The sequence below is a fragment of the Ischnura elegans genome, chromosome 3 (assembly GCF_921293095.1).
Source record: "Ischnura elegans chromosome 3, ioIscEleg1.1, whole genome shotgun sequence".
Lineage (NCBI taxonomy): Eukaryota > Metazoa > Arthropoda > Insecta > Odonata > Coenagrionidae > Ischnura > Ischnura elegans.
Window position 1 is genome coordinate 125,431,303 of NC_060248.1, and position 24,801 is coordinate 125,456,103.

The 24,801-nt window shown below is 39.1% G+C and overlaps 2 protein-coding genes across 4 annotated transcripts in view; one reads left to right on the forward strand and one right to left on the reverse strand.

Moving 5' to 3' along the window:
* LOC124156533 (DNA ligase 4) overlaps nucleotides 1-19,632 on the forward strand; it is a 50,619-nt gene extending 30,987 nt beyond the window's left edge. The window contains exons 11-19 of one of the 3 annotated variants that reach the window (XR_006864344.1): nucleotides 2,840-2,977; nucleotides 4,831-4,968; nucleotides 5,485-5,602; nucleotides 9,667-9,953; nucleotides 12,665-12,784; nucleotides 13,471-13,604; nucleotides 14,282-14,458; nucleotides 15,909-16,025; nucleotides 18,170-19,632. Coding sequence is in view for 2 of the 3 variants with exons in the window: in XM_046531127.1 (XP_046387083.1) it covers nucleotides 2,840-2,977; nucleotides 4,831-4,968; nucleotides 5,485-5,602; nucleotides 9,667-9,953; nucleotides 12,665-12,784; nucleotides 13,471-13,604; nucleotides 14,282-14,444 (1,098 nt within the window). In the remaining variant the exon portion in view is untranslated. Of the gene's footprint in view, nucleotides 1-2,839; nucleotides 2,978-4,830; nucleotides 4,969-5,484; nucleotides 5,603-9,666; nucleotides 9,954-12,664; nucleotides 12,785-13,470; nucleotides 13,605-14,281; nucleotides 14,459-15,908; nucleotides 16,576-18,169 lie in introns of those variants that run through there. The other 2 variants (XM_046531127.1, XM_046531126.1) reach the window with 2 other exon arrangements.
* Nucleotides 19,633-20,819: 1,187 nt separating this feature from the next.
* Nucleotides 20,820-24,801, reverse strand: part of LOC124156538 (sialin-like) — a 102,196-nt gene continuing 98,214 nt past the window's right edge. The window contains exons 9-11 of the mRNA XM_046531137.1: nucleotides 23,848-24,003; nucleotides 22,012-22,097; nucleotides 20,820-21,789 (exon numbers count right to left, since the gene is read on the reverse strand). Of these exons, the coding sequence (XP_046387093.1) occupies nucleotides 21,571-21,789; nucleotides 22,012-22,097; nucleotides 23,848-24,003 (461 nt within the window). The 3' untranslated portion in view covers nucleotides 20,820-21,570. The remainder of the gene's footprint in view (nucleotides 21,790-22,011; nucleotides 22,098-23,847; nucleotides 24,004-24,801) is intronic.

Here is a 24,801-nt window from a genome sequence, read left to right on the forward strand (position 1 = left end):
CAACACATGCTTGCTTGTCCCTTCATTTGTTCACTCGGGTGGCAAATGGCGGCTGGTGCTAAAACTTAGATCCAGCACACACTGCTTGGTGCAGTGTTCTACATATCCAGGGGCAGTCTGACTGTCGGTCGGCTGGTCGCCAAGGGACTCCAAGGTTAGGGGGCCCCCACAATGCTCGCTTCTATCGTGGAAGGTGAAATAAAAAAAGACTCAGATTGCTGCTATCAAATTTATTTTGCGATTACAAAATTCTTTTTCTTTATTAAAATTAATTTTCTTTATTTACAACATACTTAGTATAAAAGATCATAGAAAAATAAATTGAACAAATGCGTCAAAGAATAAAGGAAACCGGATGCTCTTTTGAAAAAATTATTTGAAAAGTTTATTTTAGACGTTTTTTTTTAGATTTGCATTATAACATTTTTTAAGCGGAAAAATTATCACTTTCCGCACTATGTTTTTCTAACGAAATTGCTATTTTTGGTTAATTTTAACTAGTTATTAATATATAGAATAGTGTCAAAAACCACTTTGGGGAATGTAATTTTCTAAAATGTTCTAGGGGAAGACCCTTGATATCCCCCCAGTTAGGAGGGCCCCATCATGAGTCCCAGCCAAAAGCCCCAAAGGCCCTGACGACATATCCCTTTTGCGAAGGGAATTGTGTGGACTTGATACATGTGCAATGTATCAGTACAGAAAAATCTCTCCAAATATTCATAAAGAATTATGTGTGTATTATTTTCAATTACTGTATGTACTGCTCCGTAACACTACCAGAATTTTGCCTCTGGGGTAGCCTGCGTAGTCTGTTTGCTTCGCGGGGAGCTTGTGTGGTGTGCTGGTTGCCCATATCAATATTTTGTTGTCAATAGGGTGGTTTCCTTTTATTTTTTTATTGCCTAAATCGAAAGATTATTACTCCTGGAGTACGTATTTCATGCTTTTAGATAGTTGAATGACGATATGCATTTTTTGCAATTAAATGAAAAGTGAAAATTTTCAAGCGCGCGAAAACACGACAGCTAAGTATGAATGCCGGGAAAACTCCATGTGGCGTTGTTCTGGTTCCCACTGCCGCAAGTGAGGTGACCTTGAAGCGAGGCTTTGAGCGCTGATACGATGAAGGATGCTAGCAGGTAGCAGAGTACCATCCCCTATGAAAAAATTGTATAAACCTGTTTGAAATTTTTATACATTGCCATGGCAATGTATAAAAATTTGAAACAGTTTTATACCATTTTTTATAGGGGATGCTAGCTGGTAGTGCTTGGCTTAAATAAGGATTATTAATATCTTATCAAACGAGGACAACTTTCCAACCTTAGCCATTTTTAATAGGTGATTATTAAGACATGGTTCCCTGAGCTCTGTGCCTCATGCATGCATTGGTAATCTCAGGCGATGAAAAACTCCTATCTACTCGTATAGAAACTAGGTCCCTGTGACGTCACGTGGAGTGGCATCGCATGGGCCAATCTGGCCTTTTTCAAATGAGGATAAAATTGACCCTTGCTATTCGTCTAAACCGGTATTTCTAAAACCAAATAATTTGTATATTATGAATACACTAATGGTGGGTAACGAATCGCAATCAATGCCTTTCGTTTTCTTTGATGAAGGAAACTACCCTATTTGTGTACATATGTATATCAGAAAACCATACATTTCATTAAGTAAGCTATGTATGTATGTATTTGGTTTTGATATTGCTGAAAATTAATAGCCAATCATGCTGTTTATGTGCCACTCAAAACCAATTCCTGAATACATGGGGTCCTCAGGTAAAAATATAAACGTTTCTATTTTGGCACCAACTCTTCCATTCCTGATGTGTTTATAATTGGGATCATCTGTTGACACACATGATGGAAGTCGGAAGTCGGCATCTATTGGGTAATTACCTTTGCTTCCCTTTTTCCTTTGATATAATTCCTTTCATGAGCATGATACATATGTATCAAGAACCTCCTATGCAGTCAAGTGCTTGGGTGCAAATTGACTCCAAAGTTGAAATTTTCCATTAAAAAATCAGTTGGCGTAGCCAGGCTAGTTACTTGTTATGCTGTGCTTTGAGAAATATCTATCCTAGAATAAACAATGTCTGCAAAAAACCAGCATTGAATTTATATTTCAGCATTATTCACAGGAAAATGTGCTGCTATTGTGATGAAATGTGTGGTTTTCCTATGCATGTGAATTGACTACAAAATTTCAGCACTGGGGACCTACGCAACACCCCAGCCACCCTTGAAGCAAATTTCAGGCTCTGTGTCCATTGAGCGCACATGTGCACCTGGCTCATGCACAGAAGGGAAACACTCGGTCTGCTCTGATGGTGGTCATGTGACCATTCGTGGCCTCCTCTTATCAGCAAAATGAGATGGAAGCGATGAGGGGAACATGGGAGAGGAGGTGGTGGGACCTGTGAGGGGGACACGCATGTGCACACACAAACACAAACAAATTGTGACTCTGGGAAGAAGTTGCTATTCCATGCTGATGTTACAGTCATGTTTTTTTTATTGCTATCATCTAACATCGTTTTGAATTTTGGCGTCAAGTTTACAAAGTTTTCTTGAATTACCTGTTCTTTGTTGAAATGACCACTCTTTTAAGCAATGATTTATCAGTCGTGATGGAAGTAAGCCTCTTTCATAATGCATGTCTGCCTTTTTAATATTCCTTATGTTACATTTAATGGGCTTAATGGCTGCCTCTTTCGTGTGGTCAGATCATTGAGGCAAGAACTTTTATGCATATGGTTATACCTATATGTCTATTGTCTTTCAATGAATGCATTAGTGTTGGAGATTAAAATTTTGACCAAATCTAGGTGAAAGCAACTGAAATTGCACGGTCTGATGCCTTCAAGACTGGATACACGCTGCGCTTTCCTCGTGTGGAATGTGTGAGGTACGACAAGCGCTGGTGTGACTGCATGACCACCTCTGAATTTCATCAACTGCGGGAGGTAAATGTTTCTTAGCGTACTTTAACCGTTTCGCTGCGGCTCACTTTCCTCTAAGCTTCGTCACATGCAGTGGAAAAGTGAAGGGCTTCACTGCATGCTAAGATATGTTCACTGCAGCCTGCCCACATGAACTAACCTCTCAGACACACGCAATGAACCTCTCAGAGACTCGTTATGGTCTCGAATGTCTCGAATATCGCATATGTCCCAGAGATGTCTCGGAGATGTAATCATGAGACGTTCAGGAATTAAAAAAGAAAACGTATTTAAACGCCACCAATGCCTTCCGTATATATTTTTCAGTGCAATTCTGCAGTTTTGATTATTAAAATCACGACATTTAATATGGGTTTCTTATTTTCGAAAGGTTATCCATCACAAAATTTGTCACTAAAAATGATCGAGAAAAGTAGGCTATAGGTGTATAATTTGCATTTAATTATTTTTTTGCCTAAATTTAAAGCATACCATAGCACAAAGTCTCATGAGACATCTCAGAGACCATTTTTTTGGACATAGTGACATCGCAGAGAAGTCTCAGAGATGTCTCTGAAGCTCTCAGAATGTCTCTGAGATGGAACATGTGATATTCGAGACGTCTCAGAGACGTATCTGAGACGTATTTCTGCCATGTGGGTGTCGTGCGATCATACCAGGTTCATTCACAGCAGTGAAAGGGTTGATGGATGAATTTGAAAGTGACTTCATGTGTCACTGGCATACATGCATACATTCCAAAAGTCATCCCTGAAATATGGCATATTTTTTAAAGGTAACCCATAATCTAATCTAATTCGTTACCAACAATCAGTCAAGGCTAAGAGGTGTCATGGTGATATATATACATCTCCATGACACCTCTTAGCCTTCACTGATACGTGGTAACCAATTAGATTAGATTATGGGTTACCTTTACACGAAAATGCCATACTTTAGGGATGATTTTTGATGCACTGAATTGTTGAGGCCTTAACCTTTCTAAGTGCAAGGGGAAAAATGACTTTTTGTAAGGGAGGATTATCAGTATTTATTCAATGGATGAATATATAAGTACATGCATCAAAGGCATCGGCCTTCCTCCTAGGTACCCTTCCATTTGGTTGAGTCTTGTAATGGGTGATATGAATCATGTGTGATTGGCATATCAAATGGTGGGGTAATGCTGCAAACATTTTACTGACATTGCGCTTCTCATTTGCTATCTCTGCACATTCTTGGTGCAAAATAATTAATTATAAAATGCTAACATTTATTTGCACTGGTTGCAAATTTAATTTTATTATTTAAAAAATCAATACCCCAGGAGTCTGGGAGTTTTGGTTGTGAAGTTGTGATGGAGAGAGAAATTTTGGTATCATTAGATATTTTTGGCTGCTGAACAAGAATACAACGTTCTCCCATAAAATTTCTGCATGGAAAATGATGTTTTTTATGAAAATATTTCAAAATATTGATGTTTTCTCAGTAACTAGTCCTCTAAAATTATCCAATTCATTCAGTCAGTTGGATCAATCATCTTTCCATGATGCATGAGCACCTTCATTTCAATTACTAAAGCTCACTTTTTTTTAACAATATTTTCTCTTAACATTTTTAAGTCTGCAGTTCTTCAATTATGTTTGTTTTTGATTGATTTTTTAACAAGTTTACCTGGTGGAAAATCATGGTAACAAGGGAGAACAACAGAAATTAATAAGTAAATTACTATGGCTGTTTCTATCTTGTTAAGTTTGTTTTTGTTTGATTGTTACAGTCGTCACTTAAATGATTCCCTTTGGTTCTGAGTTAGTCATTAGGACAAATGAATCTGTACTTGCACTCTTGGAATACCTATGAAAATTATCAAATTGCAGTTGGCTTCTGGGAAGTTGTATTCAAGGCATATTGGAGATGATGATACATCCCCGCGAAAAAGGATGAAGATGGCATCAGTCAGGAAGGCCTCACTGCCAGAGAAGTTTCGAGGGATTGATGCATCTGCTCTTGAGATGGTATGGAATTCTTCATCTCTGAACGCACGATTAGAGTATGTGGAATGCATAATTGTTGAAACCAAATTAGGGAGACTCAAGTGCGAAGGCCTGCTATTTAAAAAAGGGCCTTGTTGAGTGGAAAAATAATTAATGGCACTTGATTCTCTTTGGCATTACATACCACAGTCTAACATGCTTATTTATTTATAGTCCAGCCTGAACTGCCATGCTTTCTTTTATAGTATCTAATGTTTCAGAAATATTCAACTACTGTTCAGTCACTTTACACGATCTACATATAATTTGTGTTCAGTTTTTCTCTGTTTATACTCTTATCATCTATCTGCTATTAGCTCACAGTCTTTTAAAGAATTTTCACTATAGGATAAAATGAAGTGAGTGGATATTCACAAACTTATCATGGACAATTATGCATTGTAAATGTGTTTATGTGTTATAATTTCTTTATCAGCCAAAATTACCCTGTTCAAGAATGGTGTTGTCTTGTGGATGAATGTTAATTTCAATTTTTAGATTTCAGATTCTCTTCAGGGAAAGGAAATCTGTGTTCTTAATGGGAATGAGAAGTTTTCCAAGCAGCAACTGGAAACATTGGTCGTACAGTTTGGTGGAACTATTGCTCAAAATCCAGGTGAATATCCTTGAAAAGTATTTGAAAACTGCCACCTCTATACAATTAAATGAGTTTGGCAAATTATGCCAGAAAGTTAACTCACCTGCTAGTGGAAGTAATGGGCCCTCTTTGAAGTATGAGTGCTGCTTCATTAGTGTAGCTTGTTTGAAGTATTCTCTCGCATTTTCCTGGCATATAGCATCTCGGAAGGTCCAATGGGTGAGTGTTGTCATTGCAATGGTTTCGGGGAAAAATTTCAAGAAACATCAATAGGCATGGATTTGATTCCTACTTTTGGGCTGGCGTTTTACCTTAAAGAGGCCAAAGGCTACTGAGGGCCAAAAAGATCAATTTTGAGTCCATTTGGACTCACATTTCCAGGCATCCACTGGATACCATGTGTGTGTGAACAAGTGCCCTTGGTGGAGACAGGGAGAGTGGAAACAACAAGGTTAAAGGAACATCAAAGACACATCAGACTCTGCCAACCAAAAAAAATTCTGCTGTAACAGACCATGCCTTACATTGGGACCAGATAAAAGTCTTGTGCCACAAGATAAAATTCTGGGAGGGATTAAAACTGGAATTCATTGAAATCTGGTTTGAAGAAATTAACTTATGTGCATGCTCAGCAATGCCTGGAAGCCAACTTTGAAGAGGATCTGATTGGTCCACAACAGGCACCAACCAGCCAATCTAGGAGGACTTAGCGACCGAGAGTGAATATAAATATCGCTAGGACCAGTGGCGCAGTGAGGGGGGGGTTTTGGGGGATAAAACCCTCCCCCCAGAGCTCAGAGAAACTTATAAGTTTAATCCATTTTACTTCATTTGATTAATATACTTATAGAAGAGGGTAAGGATTAATAAAATATCCCTCCGAAAGCCGTAAAACTCACCATTTTGAACCATTTATCTTAAAAAAATTCTGGGGGAGGGCCCCCGCACCTGCTTATCTTGGAGGGTATACCACACACCCCAGGTCTAGTTGTGCCTAAAACCCCGCCTAGCCTTAATTCCTAGCTGCGCCCCTGGCTAGGACCATTCATCATCTCCAAATGTGGAAACCCATTTGGTTTCTGAAGTGGCAACAGCCATGTCAAAGTCATCTGGATGGGAAACCAGCGTAGCCTTCGTCAAGATAGAGTGATTGTTTGCTCACATTAGTTTGCTTTATTGCGAGAGCCAGGAGTCTCAAGCAGTGTCCATTTTCAGGTTGAGCAATGTGTTTGTATTTGATTTTTCTCTTACTCATATTTATCACCCACTCAAGTGTCCACCCACACTTAAAAATCTTGAAATTTGGAATTATGTATGCTTTTATTTCCTGAACTACGAGGAGTTGTTTGTAAATTTCTTGTAGCTAAGAGACAAACTCATCTGAGTTAAGGATGGCCTGCCTCTGCCTTGAAACTCTAAAATTCCGTGCAAATGCCTGCATTGGATGGATGGGCCGCACCATCGAGACACGGGTGAAGGAGCGTAAGAGAAAAAAAGGGCGAAGTTGTCAGGGTTATGAGGGAAACTTAGGGGAGGAGGTTGTTGTGCGCCTACGCCATGGCCGAAAGCCCGCTCCGTAGAGAGATTCGAATCTCCCATTCGAGAAGAGCCCCCCTCCCCCCCCCCCAGCACCTGCACAGAAGAACCACGGGCGTAATGACATCCACACGTGGACGGCGTCTCATCCCCCACCCCCGCCTCCGCCCGTTGGAAAATTACCTTTCACTTTTTCGGATGGTGCGCTCCCATTGGCCGGACGGCCAGGCAGGGGCCGTATTAAGGGGGCCCTCGGACCGGGAATATACAGAGTGAAGGTGGAAGCCAAAGCTAGCGCATTGCAGTCGTGAGATACCTCGTCGCCCCCTTTGGTCTTCTCAACTTCACGAGCCCACTGCAGCAGTGAGATGCCTCGGCGGGTCATCGGGTTTTGCTCGTCGCAGCAGTGCGATACCTCGGTGCACTCTTTCCGATCTTTTTTTTTGTGGCGCGTCTCACGGAGGTGGGAGGCAGAGTACTCCAGGACCTGGTAGCTGCTGGCCATTCTTACGGATGCCGCGCCGCCCTCAAAGCTATCGGGCGCATTGGCGAGGCTGGAAGCCAACTGCAGCTGGGGACCCCGCCGCCGCTTCGAAGGAGATGACTCCTCAACCACCGCCCGCTGCCCCGGAAGGAACGCCGCCGCGACTCGATGCTGAGCCCACTCGCCCCTACTCCTCCGGCCTACCGCCTGAGCCTTGTGGACACTCCGCCGTCGCCCTACCTGGACCTGCCGCCGCGACCCCGGAGGCTCGCCGACCCAAGAGTGACGCGAATCCTGTTCGGCTCACCGGCCAAGAAACACTGGGGCCGAGACGGCGCACGCAGGCTAAGCGGAGCTGATGAGCCTTGACCGCCAGAGCTACCTTTGAGCTCCGAAAAAATTTTTCACGAGTCCCCGGTCCTACGGACGACTCAAATAATCAACTCCACTGCCAACCAAATTTGATTAATAAACACAGGGACAACCTACGACTGGTCGTTTATTTTCTTGTCTGCTCCCAACCTAGCTGCATGCAGACCTGATCGCAGCGCTGCCGCTCTCTCGGACGAGGGGGTTACGACAAGGTGGTTAGGGTATTTCTCAATGTGTTTTCTCACCCTTTCTCCCCCACCTACATACTCCACCTCCGCTCCCATTCCTACTGGCCTACGCTGCTACCCAATCCCCCTTAACCTCCCCACCCCTGCCACCCAATCCTTGACGCTGTTAACCATTTTCTCCTCCACCCCTTCATCCCTCTTGACTACTACATATGTATATGTTTGGAAATAATTCTATTACAAGTGCCTGATGATAATACTAGGTATTGAAACCGGTCGCAGTATTTAATAAATTGTGGAACCTGCCATTGTCTTTCATTTCTGATACCTCCACAATATATTTTTTTTAATTCCGACTGGTTTCGGCTGTTTGGCATCATGCTGTGACACCTGAAACCAGTTGGAATAAAAAAAAATATATCGTGGAATTGACAAAGTGTCGGTTATTGATAATATGGAGCCCTTCCACCACGTGCAACCTTCAAGTTTCAATTTAATAAAGAAGTAGCGATCCAGGTCCGAATGGAAACAAAAAACTTCAACTGTGATACAAGCTACGCCTAGAACCCAGCACTATGAAAAATAAAGGAAGAAAGGCATAAAATTAGCGTGAGCATGTCAGAGGGAATGTGACAACTTTTGGTGTGAAACAGACGGATATATGAGAGGGCACCAATTTCCGATTGTCATGCTCTAAGAACAATGGCAGAGGTAGTTGTCAAAACATCGACCTTCAAGCAACTCACGTGGTGGAAAACCCAAGAAGATTTCATCATGACGTAAACATATTTGCCTGCCTCCGGCTTAGTCTTTGTACAACTCTAGTGTAAAACTTGCTGTCTAGGAAACTACATAGAGTACATGTGCTATTACTTCGTCTAGCCACTTACATATTTATTGTAATATTATTAAAAACAATTTTAATTAATTAATTACATGACTTTATGAGTAGGTATAGTTCAGAATAATGATATTTTACCGGTGGCGCCGACTCCTTGGGGCTTGAGGGGGCCCGAACCCCCTCAATAATTCGTTATGGGTGTGAGGAAAAAAGTGTCAGGCTTGTCAATTTTGCCCAGAGTGTCCAGATATCGAGATTAGAGTTATCAGGGTTCTAATGCTGATCATATGACTCTTCTAAAATGCTTAAAAAACTTAAAACTCACTACGTATAAAATTTTCCGGGGAAAGATCCCCGGTTTGGGCCCCCCAATATTTTTTGTAAGTCGGCATCCCTGTATTCTACATAAAACTAGTAAAATATCTCATTCGTTTGTGTAGAATGTATGGCAATACATAATATCTTGATATTAATAGAACTGAAGCCTTGGAAACTGGTAATTGTGCTTGAATTGCATGTGGGCACCATGTCTGTTTCAGTCTGTGATTATTTTGTAAATAGAACAAGTAGGTACATAAGTGTACTGAAATCAAGATTAGACTCTTTGAGTTTGAATTGTTTCTCGTGTTGTTTAACTGTAATAATTCTCGCTATAATGTAGGTCGGAACACTTACTGTGCTGTCGTTGGCAATGAAGCCCCCATCAGAGTGGCGAACATAATTAAGGCAGGCAACCACAATGTTGTTCGTGCATCTTGGCTGGTGAATGTCTGCAGCAGTGACTCAGCTTGCGTCAAGGACTTTGACTGGAAACCAGAAGAGGTGCTAGCCCTCACCAAAGAAGCTGCCCACTCGATGAGATCACACTATGACTGCTACGGAGACAGCTACACAGAGCCATTAACGCATGAGAGATTGGTTCAAATCATGGGCAAAATGGACTCAGAGGTAGGAATGATTTTTCCTTTCACTCTTCAATATATTTTGATGTGAAGTATGTGATATTTTAGAGGAAATTAAGGTTAATTTACCTTTTGAATAATGCCGAAAAATACTTTTAAATCTGCCTCAGCGGTGTGAAATATTTTTACATTGTATTGTAATCCACTTAATAATTTTCTTATTTTTAATTAATATGACTGTAGCATATCTGGCGTTAATGTTAACAACGTCTGACTCCCAAATCACAACACTCAGAACTTGCATAGTATGTATTTAGAAATTTGCCGTGTAGGAGATAGAGCTGGTGACATTCTCCTTCTCTTATGAAACAGCATGCTTACGTTGCTGTCGGAGCATCACTTTGTGTAATACTTGAAGGTACCAGAAGGTAACTGTGCCTAGAGACCCAGAATCTTTGGAAAGTAAAGAAAACTTAGCAATACTCAGTAACAAGAAATGATTTAAAATTTCCAGCTGGAAATCAAATCTCATTTGTGCTAATTGATTTGTTACCCATTTAATATATCTAAGGAAGAGGAAGTACCTCCTGTGGAACATCTATGCAAATGACAAGGGAACCCATATAGTAATTTTTTCACCAAAATTTATCTGATGTCATAGGTTGAAATATGAGTCCCTATGAATCCACTAGAAATCGTTAATGTTGAATACAGTCTTCTTATTAACGGTATAGTTATAATTAACTAATATTCTAAATATATCAGTTGATTGCAATGAACATGTTCTATCTATGCTTGAAGAGGCTTGTACCTTTTTGTAATTAGTAGAAACAGTATTTTTACCTACCATGATGTGAAAAAATGTTATTTCTATGAAATAAATTTGTCTGTCAGCTGTAGTATTTGTGGAAAAGTTGTCCGCTTGTAGTTTTGTTTGATGGCACTCCAGTCCACCATGTTCTTATGCTGTATGGCATCTCCATGTGGCAAATTAGATAATGATAACTGAAAATTGAGCTGGGGAACAGAAAATCCAAAACAAAGATTAAATACATGTGCTACCTTCTATTGATGAATAATTTTTTAACAATCTTGAGCACTGGTTTACAAGAACCACTCATCAGTGGCTGTTTGATGCAAGGGGTTGAGATCACAAATCCAGGATAGTAGTTTGCAAAGATGCGTGTAATCACTGCGCAACATCAGAAACAAAAATTTTCAGACACCACCCCACGCAGCTTCATGACACATAAGCTGCCCAGGATGCAGCTAATATGTGACACATGTTCCGTTATGTTTGTGATTTGTGATTGTGGGGTGTCCATGACTCTGTCCTCTTTGTTTGTAAACCACTGCCACAGAGCTCATGTGAAGGCAACTACCGTGCAGTCACATGGTCACGTAAGTTGACTTGCGAGCAGTAGCAACTTTGCACGGTTAGAGAAGGTTGTAACTCCAAATGCCGCTCGTGACCAACCAGAATGTCTTAATCAACCTCATTGGTTAATCTGTTGCTTTCCTTCCCTTCAAAAGTCATGCAAATAGTGCAAAATCATAAGTCATGATTCCAAATCCAAAATCATAGTTTGGTTTTGCATTGAACTCATGCAACTGCCTCCTTTACATACTTTTATATGTGAAGTTTGTTGGAAACACAGAAAACTGTTTTTAATTGCAAAATTTTGTTAGAAATGTGTTCTTTATAATGCGGTTATGCTGTAATTATTTTTTAACCCTTAGACAGTGGAAACGTTTTTATACGTTTAGTATGCTGATGGTAGAAAAACGTTTTAAAATGTTTGACCATTGCTCCACTTTCTTTTTTCTTCAGTTTCCCAACACTTTTATTGCTCCTTGGGTTTAGGCCAAGTGCACTATGCCGCACGGTGGGGATTGCTATTTCAGCTTATCTCTCCCTGACCATCCCAAAAATACAAAATGTTTAAAAACGTTCCCACAGCCTAAGTGTTGAAGAATAGGGTGGTTCCCTATTATTATTTTTGCCTAATTCGAAAGATTATTACTCCTGGAGTACGCATTTCAAACTTTTAGATTTTTAAATGACAATATCTATTTTTTGCAAATGAAAAGTGAAAATTTTCAAGCACGCGAAAACGCGACGGCTATATAGGAATGATGGGAAAAGCCCGTGTGACGTCATTCTGGTTCCCGCTGCCGCAAAGTGAGGTGACCTCGGGGCGAGGACATGTGCACCACTGAGATGCAGGCTGCTAGCAGGTAGCAGAGTACCCTGCCAGTAGGTAGCGCTCCGCTTAAATAAGGATTATTAATACCTTATCAAACAAAAGAAACTTTCCGACCATAGGCAGTTTTAATAGATGATTATTAAGACATGTTTCCCTGAGCTCTGTGCCTCATGCATGCATTGGTAATCTCAGACGATGTAAAACTCCTGACTATTCGTATAGAAACTAGGTCCCTGTGACGTCATGTGGAGTGGCATCGCATGGGCGCCAATCTGGCCTTTTTCAAATGTGGTTAAAGTTGACCATTGCCATTCGTCTAACCTAGGATATCTAAAACAAAATAATTTGTATATTATGAATACAGTAATGGTGGGTAAGGAATCACAATCAATGCCTTTCGTTTTCTTTGATGAAGGAAATTACCCTATTGCCTCTCCTCCCATGTATTAAATACTGCCATTCAGAGAGTACACCGTGGATGGTTTTTAAGGAAGGAAGAGTTTCTGACTGATAAAGTGACAAAACAATACCTGTGCTTTTCATTTTTCAGTCTGGGCATGTGACCATCACACAAGAAGAGATTGCTGAAATGGATCAGGAATTATTTTCTGGGCCTTCCCCATTTTCCATATTCCGACTCTGTCGTGGATGCTTTGATTGTAAAAATCAGGTATTTTAAAAACATATTTGGTAATCTTAAGATTACTGATCAAATTTCTTTTCTGCTCTTTGATATAATAACCCTTTTCTAATAATAAGACTCATAAAACTATTGCTGTTGGTGATGTTTTTTTTTGGTGTGCCCCCATACTCATTTGGTTTTTGGCCATTGCTGGTCACTTTATCTAAGGGAGTCCCTTAGATATAGTTTATCCCTTGGGTGATTAGTACGTTGCTGGTTTTATTTTTCTGAGGGAAAACATCACCAACAGCTGTAACTATGCGAGAGCTTCATAAAACTATTGTCACATGGTGGAGACCCAATTCAATGGTATCATCATAAAAAGTACACCTTTTACTAATGGTAAATGAGACTTTTGCTGTAATTTTACTATCATCCTTTCTTTCGTCAAGAAGCCTCTGGAGGAATGTGAGTGCTATTCATTGAGTTCTTTAATTAATTCATTAATCGAGTCCTATTCTGAGTTGGCTCTTTCTACCTTAGGAAGACATTGTATGAGAATTGCTCAATGTGTTCATCTTTTCTTTTAGTGTCTTTACTTGAATGTGCATCATCCACATAGTGCATTGAGTAAATAAAATAAAGGGTGAAAATAAATGGTGTAAAAAGGGTGCAATGTACATCTAGATTCAAATCTCTGTTCATGGTGACCATATTTTTTCTCATTTGAATAGGAATTTGACACAGAGCCACTTTCAAACCCAACTGATGTGGCTTTCTTCATTGAAAAGTCGAACTTCCAAATACACTCCGGAGTCGTGGCTGACGACTTGGATGACTTAGTATCACATGTGATTGTGGAGTCAAGGTGATTACACATGTGTTGGAATATGTGCATTGACCCCTCCCCCTTCTTAATGAAAAGATGTTTTTCTTTCCCTAAACTCTACTTCAAATTAAGCTTAAAAGGCACTGCAATGTGATAAGAGTAACGTTTTTTTATAATTTGGTTGGTCAAATTTGTAGCATAGTCAGTGAGTAAAGATGAGGGTATCCACCTGCATGTTGATATCAGCTTCTAATCTGTTCCATTGGATGAGGGATCAAAGTTAATGCATAAGTTTCATTGAATTATTTCGTTACTGTTTGCTGGGTTGAGTCAAGTAGAAGACCAGTTTTTCTCACCTTAAAAATAAATATATTGGGACAGTAAAAATAATCTCTATTTGAGTCACCTATGATCTTCTCTCCAAGTTACTTGTTTCACTATTATGTGTTAAATTTGTGTTACTTTGAATAGTGGCGGTAAAAGATCGTCTCTTTTGATCTTTTTCCAGTAGATATTTTTTGGAATATATTTCCTTTTCATTATTATTTTATTTCTTGGGTGACTCATCGTAAGATGGGCTCAATTTTTCAGGCATTCAAAAAGGATAAACCGCCAAAGAGTGTCCAAATGCATTAGGTATACTCATGAATTGCTAATTATTGCTTTTTTACTATTGCATTAATTGCTAATATTGCTGATTGCCTCCCTCTCTCTAGCAGCTGTCCAGGCATTGAAAGATTGATGGAAGTGAATTCCAAGAGGAGCAAAAAATTCCACCTGGTGACGTTGGACTGGGTTCGCAGGAGCTGTGCTCAAAGAAAGCGCTTGGAAGAATTCCCCTATCATCCCAAAAATCCTGACATGACCCAGGATAGTTGACTGATGTGATGAATGTAAGTTTCAACTATTGGTTTTTAATAATACATTGTATACTTTGGGTGAAATTCACTATTGAAAAAATCACTAGCCCTAGCTGGGAATCGCAGCCTGAGGATGGCCAACAGGTAGCTCACATGACTATTAGAATCCAAATTCAGATAGTAGATCCAAATTTGAATCCTGACTGTGTGTAATGATTTTTCATGGATGGATTTCATCATTGGTGTCTATGCGTTAGAATTTGTTCAAAGTTATTTTGCTCATACAACACTTGAGAATATGACCATTGTTGAATAGTTGGACAGTGCAAGCAGGGATATTTTTAGTTGAACAAGATCAAGTGAGAATTTAAAAGAATCTTGAATCTAGAGTGATATTAGAGATCAAGATTCAAAATTTTCCTCCTTATTCAGATATTTTTTCCTGTGGGGTTTTTGTCATTTCTATTCTCAGTACAAGATTTTCTATTCATTTTTTAAAGACTATGTGATGTCAAAAATATCCCAATTTTGACAAAAGGAGAGCAACTTCGGCTTTGAAAGATGGCATATCACCCCAACAGGATTACTTCATCATTTCCTTGAATACATGGAGTGTAATTGTGTTTTCATCTAGAAAAGTTTAGTTCAGAACTGGAAGAAAATTCCATTAAAACATTTGTATCCATGTCACTTAAACATGGCAGCTCCCTGATGTATATGGATGTCAAAAGACCGGAATGATAGGGGATAGTTGGAGAGGGAAGTTGAAGGCATACTGCGCTGTGGAGAGGGGTATCTCTAGTGTGCCTGCTGAATGCTTATTCATATGCGCATCATGATATGCCTGTTGGCAACAAAATAGGAGGTATTAGGTAGTTCAGAATTATGATCATGGAAACTGTGTTCTGCCACATTTTTGTGACACTTAGGCAGGGGCTAAATCAACACATGTTTTGTTTTGATTTATTGGTTGTGTGCCAGTGCTAGAAGCAGCCTATGATCATTCATGGGAAGTTTGTGCATCTATTGCTATGAGGCCCAATGCCGAAGCCAAACTCTGCCTTCTTCTTCATTCTAGGCTTAGAATCAAGAGATTTCTCAATGTTTTATGTTTCATCAAATCGTGGAATTGACACATATATGTAAGGGAATTAAAATTTCTATACTACGACACCTAATATTCCAGTGTCCAACCATCAACAGTGACGGAGATCTCGAATCATCTCAACACTCCGTTTTTGGAGCACATTATAGTCCTTTTCCCAATTGATGGTGGGTGACTTTGAATGGGCTTGTATCCCTTTCACTTTTGTAGCCAATCGCAGAAGAGTGGCATGCGTTTGTAGAGAAGTGTGGAGTCTTCGGTCTCTCTCTCTCTCTCTCTGACTTCCGTACGGTAAACACTGCTTTCCATTTCACAGTGTTGCCATATTGTTGTTGGTTATCGCCATTCATTCAGCCTCATAAACATATTCATTTTCAGGGACTGACAACGTGGGTGGGCCACAAGTGAGGGGAACTGTGAGGTGGGTGGAGGGGGCAGCACCTCTGATTGGCTACTAGCTCTCTACCGTCCAGCCGCCAACAGTCGGGAAAAAAGGTATAATCTTGCCATCAAGAGGGAGTTGAGCTGTAATTTTTCCTCACTTGAATCTTGAAAAGTGGAGAGCACAGCCCTGTTGATAAGCAACAATGTGGTGTTTTTCTCTCGGACAGTTAGTTGCTTAGTGAGCATGACAGGAAAGGTGTGGTAGCTAGAGTTAGCTTCCCACACTATGGGCCTGGGTTCAAATCCCAGTAGTAGCAGAGATTTTCGAAGATTCCCTTATCTCTGCTTGAGTGCTGTGTGGAGGCTTCTTCAAGAATAGCACTCCTTCTGTCTGATGACAGGCTGATCTATGGTTCTTTTGGTGCCTTTCGTTGAGAGCAGGCCAGTGCTGATCCCAGGTTTTGCTGTCTTACCCTTGCTTCTTGAATTAAGTGTTTGATCAACTCCTCCAAATGCCATAGCATGCCACGAGCATGATTCATGTGCCACCATGTGAACTCGAGCACCAAACACTTTGCGAAAGAACAGGGTCAGGCAGTGGCAGATAAAGAAACAACTGAAGGAGGGGCGCAAAAGATATCTTGAGCTACCATTACTGTTGTATGTAGTAATAAAAAAATAATCAAGTCACATGCAAAGTTTTAGAAAGTTTTGTTTATACTGATCACATACATGAAAATGCTATCTTATGATATAAAAAAGTAATTCTGTTATGTTCTGCAATGCGGCGACCCTGCAAAGGGGGCCCCCCCATAGGTATCCAGGGAGGGAGAGAACAGCAGGGGTGTCATAGTGCCGGAACGTGCCAGAATGCTGCTCTGGCACTGGTTTACAAAAGAAATAATAGTCAAATAACACTTTTGTCAATTTTGTTGCCTCAAAATTTCTAACACATGTATACATAAATTCGTAACCAAAACAAAAAATTTAGTAATAAAATGTAAATAATGACTTGTCATAAAAAAACACAGAGTAATATTTCACTTCTAAAGAAAGTTAAGGGAAGTGCGTTCCGGCACTGCTAATTTTGCCATGACATCACTGGAGAACGCAGTATGTCCTGTTAGTGGAAGCACCCCTTACCTACTGCGGGCAAAGCTTCATTTCTCCTAAATTACTGACACGTAATAATATTATCAATAAGATCATAATTAGCGCCTGAAGATGATGATAATTTATCGAAACCCACAGGTGGTGCTATTTAAAAAAGAAGTGGTTTAAGTAATAGTGTGATATCCAAGGAAACTTCATTTCTCCCTAGTTCCTTTTTTTATTATCATCCATGGTGAAGTTTTTTAATTAATTTGGAAATAATTTTAGAAGTGCTGACTTTTCCAGCATACTTAATGTGACGTAAAAAAATAATAAAACCTGCCAAAGAATGAAAAATGATCATTGAAGAAAAAAACGAAAATTTAAACACCTTTCTTGCGTTAGGGGTGTAAACATTTTTCTACAAATAATGTTCAAGTTCATTGATAAGACCATATTTGATATGTCGTATGTTGTCCATTGATATGACTGAGCATTTTTTCATTTAAAATTGTAAAGATTTATCACTTTATGCATGCCGGTGAATTTTTATTTCAGTAACTACTTTTTCCATAGTTACATGCTTTAAAACGTGTTTTTGTATGCTTTTTGGCATGGGATTGTACACCAAATATATTTTAAACCATTTTAAATGAATTTTTTTATTATTTATGAAAAAAAGAGTTAATACAAGAAAATTATTAACTGTGCAAAAAATCTACGAAGAAAAAAATCATTTGCCTTGACTGGGATTATAATCCAGATCCACCGATTTCCAGTGGAGTGCTTTAGCCAGTAAATCTACTGAGGCATCATTTCGCTCTGTCGAAAGTTGTGGACTATTCCATAGCTAGTCCAAGTATAATTAATTTGGAAATTATAAACCAAAAACAAAAGATTCATTTGATAAAATTTCAAGATTTTATTCACCGTAAATATTTGCCTCTAATTATGGGATTAGAATACTTGAGTGGCTATCAGAAAATCTTGGTTTGACTATGGAAAAGCCAAATGATTTTCGTGTGGTGAACTTCCTCTTTGATGCATATGCATCCATGCACATATTTATGTGCAAGGTTTCTGGTGACGTGCAGTGCTTAATTGGAATGTAGAGATAAATGCACTTACCCTTCTTTCATTTCTGTTGTATTGTTGCATTGCAGTCTTAAGGTGACAATAGTGTCACCAGGATTCCTTTTATCCAGGCCACAATAAATTGATTTGAGGACTCTTGACCAAATCCATCATCTCTAAGGACAGCAACACAGCAAATACGATACAGAATGCTGTGGAAAATTACTTACTTAAAGCACTTTTACCCAATTCAGTCCAACAAAATGACATTGTAAATATGGAATATGTATTTGAAAGAAAGAGAGGAGTGCCAAGATTTAAAAAAATATGTATGTAAATATTTCAGGTTCGATTTGGGGGATATAAGCTATACATACATGGTAAACTCTTTTTGTAACTACATAAGTTCATGGGACCAAAAATTTTGAGGTTTGTATTAACGAACTTCATGTCAACTTTTCTCTTCAGAATCATCGAAAAAATGTATTTTGTATGAAATAGTTGCCAAAAACTTCATGTATGTATTATGATAAATGCTTTTTATGTTATAGTGCAATTAGTTTAATTAAAACAAATTCAGAATAATTTAAGGCTCCTTGATATTGTGTATTTTGCATAAAATGCATTCTATTGAGCAATGAAGAAATTATGTTATGAATGAATCTTTCTGTCTAAATTGCCGCTAGGATAATTTGAGATCAAAGGATATTTGCTGTTGTGCTGACAAAAAGAATTAGTTTAACACTATCAAAAATATTCCGCCAGCTGAAAAATCCTCCACATCTTCATGAAGATGACAAGTTCCCTCAGGCGAGAGGAATCATGGACACTAGATACAGGCTCAATGACTAATTAAGGCATATGTTTGGATGATTTGATGTGTCTAACACCTAACTGTTTAGCAATTAAGGTCAAGTAATTACTAGACCTCTGATCGGATTGCAAACAAGTTACAAACTGTTAGAGCAGCTTCAGCCGGAGTAGAATTCATCAGCAAAGTGAAGAAGTTGGGCAAAAATAGCTGTTATGTGGAATAATGGCTCCTCTTAGCATTCCAACTCTTATAACAAGAATACATATATTCTCAATTGTTGCTCCACATTTTGCTTCTGCACAGACTCTGCTCCAATTGTGAAGCCAAGGCACATGATTTAGTGGGCTGCTTAGTCTTCACCGCATACATCTCTTCCTCTCTCATGTGTCAAAACTAGATACTAAATTGCTCTAATGCTCCTGCTTGGAATAAAAAAAAAGAGATTGTTTGAGACTTATTTGTCTGAAAAATATGGGCACGGGAACGAAGAAAGATTTGATGACAGCGATCGGAGAGCTGCAGTAGATTCATAGAGATCAGTCCTTATCCTCACAAAAACATTGTGCTAATTGCCTAAATAGCAAATAAAGGAATCGATTCAAGTACCATGGACTAATCTAGTCAGGGGAAATTCTCTGGTCATCTATCCTCTATAGTGGTAGTCATAGTCACACTGATTGGTTCTATGGATTAATTCTCCCGTGCCTGGTCTGGCATCAGAACCTACTCCTTGTGCCCCCCTCTAATAGTACGTGATCCCCCCTTGTCATATGACAATTATTAATATGAATAAATAGATATGTAAGGGATCTCTGGGCATTGATAAATTTAATTTGTGATGATTTGTGACATATCCAGTTAGGGATTTCTAGCTGCATATCACGAAATACCCATTTGCCCCATAAAAATCCAATGGTCCTTGCATAGATCCTCGATGAATGTTCAATTTCTCTTACAAAATCTTTATTTTAACGCTGTGATTATCAGGCATTCTGCATAATGAGATTCAGCGAGCATATATATCATTTGACTCCTCGATAATGGCAATTGCGAGTGATTCAGATGGAAAAATCTCAGACAATATTTTGGATTGGTTGAATGTTACCACAGTGAGGGTGGATAAATGAACCTCCGGAAAAAGGAGGATGGCAACTGCTCCCTATCGTCCCTCCTTTCACGAGCGCACACAATCTATAATATGAAGGGAGAAAGTGGTATACCTCTCTGTTACCCTATCAAGAACTGACAACCTAAATAGGTTATACGGGAAGACCATCACCTCACCATTGAGAAATAATGGTTCCAATGGATATTTACTATGTAGGAAGAGATTTATCTACGTGAGTTATTCTGGGGAAAAAGAGTTAGTCATTAGGTCTTTTAAGTTATAGCCCTTCCTCAGCTTCACATCTTTTTAATAACATAAGAAGTAAGAGCCCCATCTTTTTTTCCTTTGAATGATTCACACCTCTCAAACCTCTGGTGCTTTCAATGTCCTTACTTCTTTCCTTCAATCTGTTGGGAATGCTTGACCATCTACCTGGCTTAATTACCTTCACCAAATATCCATTTTCTTCCCAGATATTCTAAAATTTTAGGGCATGGTGCACACGAAATAGCCTTGTAATTTGTAGTGCAGTGGAAATTTTAGATCCTGCTGTGCACAAATCAAACTTTGTAAGAAAGTTGTTTTTGATACTGCAGGGACTGCAACTTAGATTAGTGATTTATAAGCATTAGAAAAATCTTAATATTGTTTCTTTTAGCTTTTTCACCCTCTTCACCTTTTTCTAAATATGTAGATGGAATACTGTCAGATTTTTACAAAAAAGGGATATATTTAACTCATCATAATAACGATGTTTGTATAAACGAGAGTCTACTATGTATATTATATTACATATATGTACTAAAATAGCTGTAGCTAAAAAATGAGAATTATACTTTATTACTCCTGTTGTTGCACACATCTGACATCAGTGGACAAGTTAAAGATGTTAGATCAGAGATCTCAATCCATAAACAATTACACAGTGGTGCAGACTGTATGGAGTAAGTTTATGGAATGTTTTATCTACTTGGAATTGGCAATGTTTTAATGCTAGTAGTACAAAATAGATGGAATACTGTAATATTTTTACAATCAAGGGGTATACTTATCTTTTTGCTTTGCATTTTCTATATAAATGAAGAGAGAATTTTAAATGCTAGCAATCAGGTTATTGTCACCACTGAATTCCATGCAGTTTATGTTGGCTCTTTGAAAAACATTTCCCTGAGTAGGCTCGGTAATGAGTGCATCCATATTAAGCATTGCCTCTCTGCACGAAGTCCTCCCTCCTGTGCTCCATTGCTACCCAATTGACTCTTAAAAATCCAATTGCACGTACTTCCATCTGCAGGCAAGCTTCAATGTCCGTGAGCACAGCACTCGATGGAAGCGTATCAGTCTTAACTCCCAAAGCCTAATGAGATTGATGCAAGCTTATAATGTCAGCCATGGGGTCAAAAGGTGCACAAAAACACTGGTCAGTTGGCAGTCGTGGGGCAGTGTCTGGGGGCAGTGATGAATGCCACAAGTCACCCAGGGCAAATTCACACTCACTTAAAAGTTCACTTCAGTCATTTCCTTATTGTCAACTTAATTCTAGCTTTCTGCATTGTGATAATAGCCTATCATTTCCCTTCCTTCTCTTTTCTGAGTGCTGGAGTGTGGTCTTGCATGTCATCGTCTTCCTCCTTGTCTCCTTCCTGCCCATTGGTTGCCCTTGCCTTTCCAGACGGCCAGTTCCAATCCTGAACTTCTCCACTGCCAAAAATGGCAAAGACCAAGGAGCAAAGTATGCTCACGGCCGCTCCTATTACAAATACCCACCGCCATCCATCTATTGTGTTCTGAAAGAAATTTACAAATGTTATCAGCTTTTCAAAATTATGGCATATTTTCCCCTTCAGCTTCAACCAATGGGGATGAGTGTATGTACAATATGAATGAAATGTCATGCTTAAAAACTGTTAATGGATGTTGGTAAATGTATATATATGTATTACTTTATTTGATATTATTAATATGGTTTTATAATTGTTTGTTTAAATCCAAAATATTTTTAGACTCACATTGTTGTTGATAATGGCTCCAGTAATGGATGGAATCAAGAATCCAGTTGACATTGACACCACACTGATCATTGCAAGGATCAAGCCTGTTTCCAAGAAAAATATTATGGTCATTCTTCCTATATTGCTCAGTGATATCATTACATACCATTACTTAAACTAACTACATATTTAGAGGGAAAATTCTGTGAATTGCTATTTGTTCTGTACATCTAATTTCATTTATGGATTTTTAGTTTATTTTTAAGAATGAGGTTCGTTCAAATTGTAAGGTCTCTTAATTTTTTCATTTCATGAAATTATCAAATGAAAACTTTCAAACTTGTGTCACTTGTCTGCATTACCTCCCTTCATATGTGTTTACAGCTCCATCTGCACTTGCATGTGTCCACACAAATGCATTTTCCACAACACGGATGCCACCATTCCTTGACCAATATCTAAAGGCTTCACTATCAGTCTTTTCAATGACTGGAACATTTCTGATGCACTAGAGGCACGAATAGAGAATGCACGGAGACACTATGTGCAACACTACCACTTTGGATTGTTCGATACATATTACTGCAAGGCACAATACTTCCACATTTTTCTATTGGACTTTTGCCCTATTACCATTATATTCTTTTTACACAGCTTGGTGCTGACTTGGGTTACATTTTTTTGTGGAAACTAAGGCCAATAAAAATTAAGCGTAGTCAAAAAAAATTTTCATGGGAGGATCATTGGTGGAGGGTGTATATTTTAGAGTGTTTATTAGGAGCGGCTACAATAATCACTTTATCTCCCAAACATTTTGGGGGTTTGAATCCCAAGACCCTCTCTCCCACCCGCTTTCCCTATAGACCTTGCACCATTAGGTAAGCGGCATCATCCTAGCAAGGCAAACGTAAGCCCCTCCCCATGGTCGCAAGGTCCTCGTCAAAATCAGAAAGGGGCATCATGGTGAATTCCTGCAATGCTTACCCTTGCTAGGAAAAATTCCTCCAGTGAGGGTTGTGTCTATGGGCTAGCAATGAATTGGTATTGTAAAATGTTTCAGCTATTATATTTTTCACGCCAATATTGTTTTTCTTCTCCAATTGAATGTGAATTTTCATCTCTTTTGAGGGTTATTGAGTATACTGCCCACTGGCCTAGCCAGGGGGAGGTCCAGACCCCCCCAATTTTTATATTTGACCCTCCCCCCAATATTTATTGCATTAAAAAGACAATACTGCTATACTATACAAATAACATCAATAATTATAGCAAAAGAATAACATTAATATAAATTTTATGTTAATTACAAGCATCAGTAACGTGTAGTAACGTTAGCTGAAGCAGGCACCATATATACTAGAACTAGAATTATAGAATTGTAATATGACTTAAAAATCAAAATGGAAAAACCAGTTGTGTGACTGCAGCTAATTAAGTGACATCTTTTGCTTACTTTCACTAGCCTTAGAAGTTCATATTTATAATTAAATTAAAAAAGAAGAATTTTGTGCTATGAATCGCTTTCACCAAGTTACGCCTCAAACAATCAATTTCATATTTATAGTTATTTTCGTAATACCTTAGGATAAATCTGACATTCAAGCTTTTACATAATTGGGAAACATGATGTTGGCTACAGTCAACATTCAGTTCTAAAGTATTATGTAATTATTTTAATACAGTTTTTATGCAGGTAATTAAATTATGAAACTAAGCACATTTTAAACATTATGTCATTCCCAAAGAGAGAAATATGCCAATGCCCAGGACTTGAGAGAAGCAATTCTAAAGAATTAAGAAGAGGCTTTTGATTATGTCAGGTATTGAATGAGATGTAAGCGAATGTGTTATTACCTGCAAAATTTGGGGCTAGATCCATGCTGTTAGCCAGCGGCCCAGACGATGTAGCTCCATTGAAGCCTGCTGCTAGCGTCAGGAGAGCCACTTCAGCTGCAGCGTTGCAACCGATGTTGGTCATGAACAGGAACAGAAGACCAGGCAACAGTTCCACTGTAAATATGTTGTGCATTGGGATCATATTTCATCATTCTATGGAATGATAAATGGTGCTAACACATTAGCTGCAGTGTGACTCACTGATGGATCACACCAGACTTCTGTGCTGCCCAATGGCAGGCATAATATTTTTCTTCATTTTTCATCTGCCGCCTTTTTATGAAATTAGTAGTCAGAGATTTAAAACTTGGTGTGTCTATGCTATATATGGTAGCTAATTAGGTGCAGCCGAAAGTGAAACTTTACCCACAGTTGGGTCACACTCTTGGTAGACCAAATGGTGCCATGCACAACGTGCTGACAATTACTTACTTGACCCACCTCTAATGGGAAACATAATGAAGATACACTTTTGTATGTTCATTATGTTTCCTGTCAACAAGTTCCACCAAATATCGCCTTCCAACCTTAAGCTGACCACCTCTAATGACCCGTCAGCATGCAATTTTGTGTGAAACATATGTATTACGTGTGTTACATAATAATGACATCACTTCAGAATGCAGTTTCACCGTTAAGGTTGAAAAAAATGGGGCTGGCACCACCTTGGTGGAGCTCTGACTGACACTGACCTCAGTCCAATGCTCAGGTTACGAAAGCCTGAAAATTAGCTTTAGGTCCCCTATCATATTCCTAACTGAAGTGGGCCCAAATAGTGGCTACCCCATGTTCCTCCACTTCACCTCTACCCTCTCCCATTGGCAGAAGGCCCCCGAGCGCAGTACTGCCTATAGGCAGTGGATAGAAAATGAGTCTATCGGTGACCCTGCAGTGGGTCGCTTAGCGCAGAGT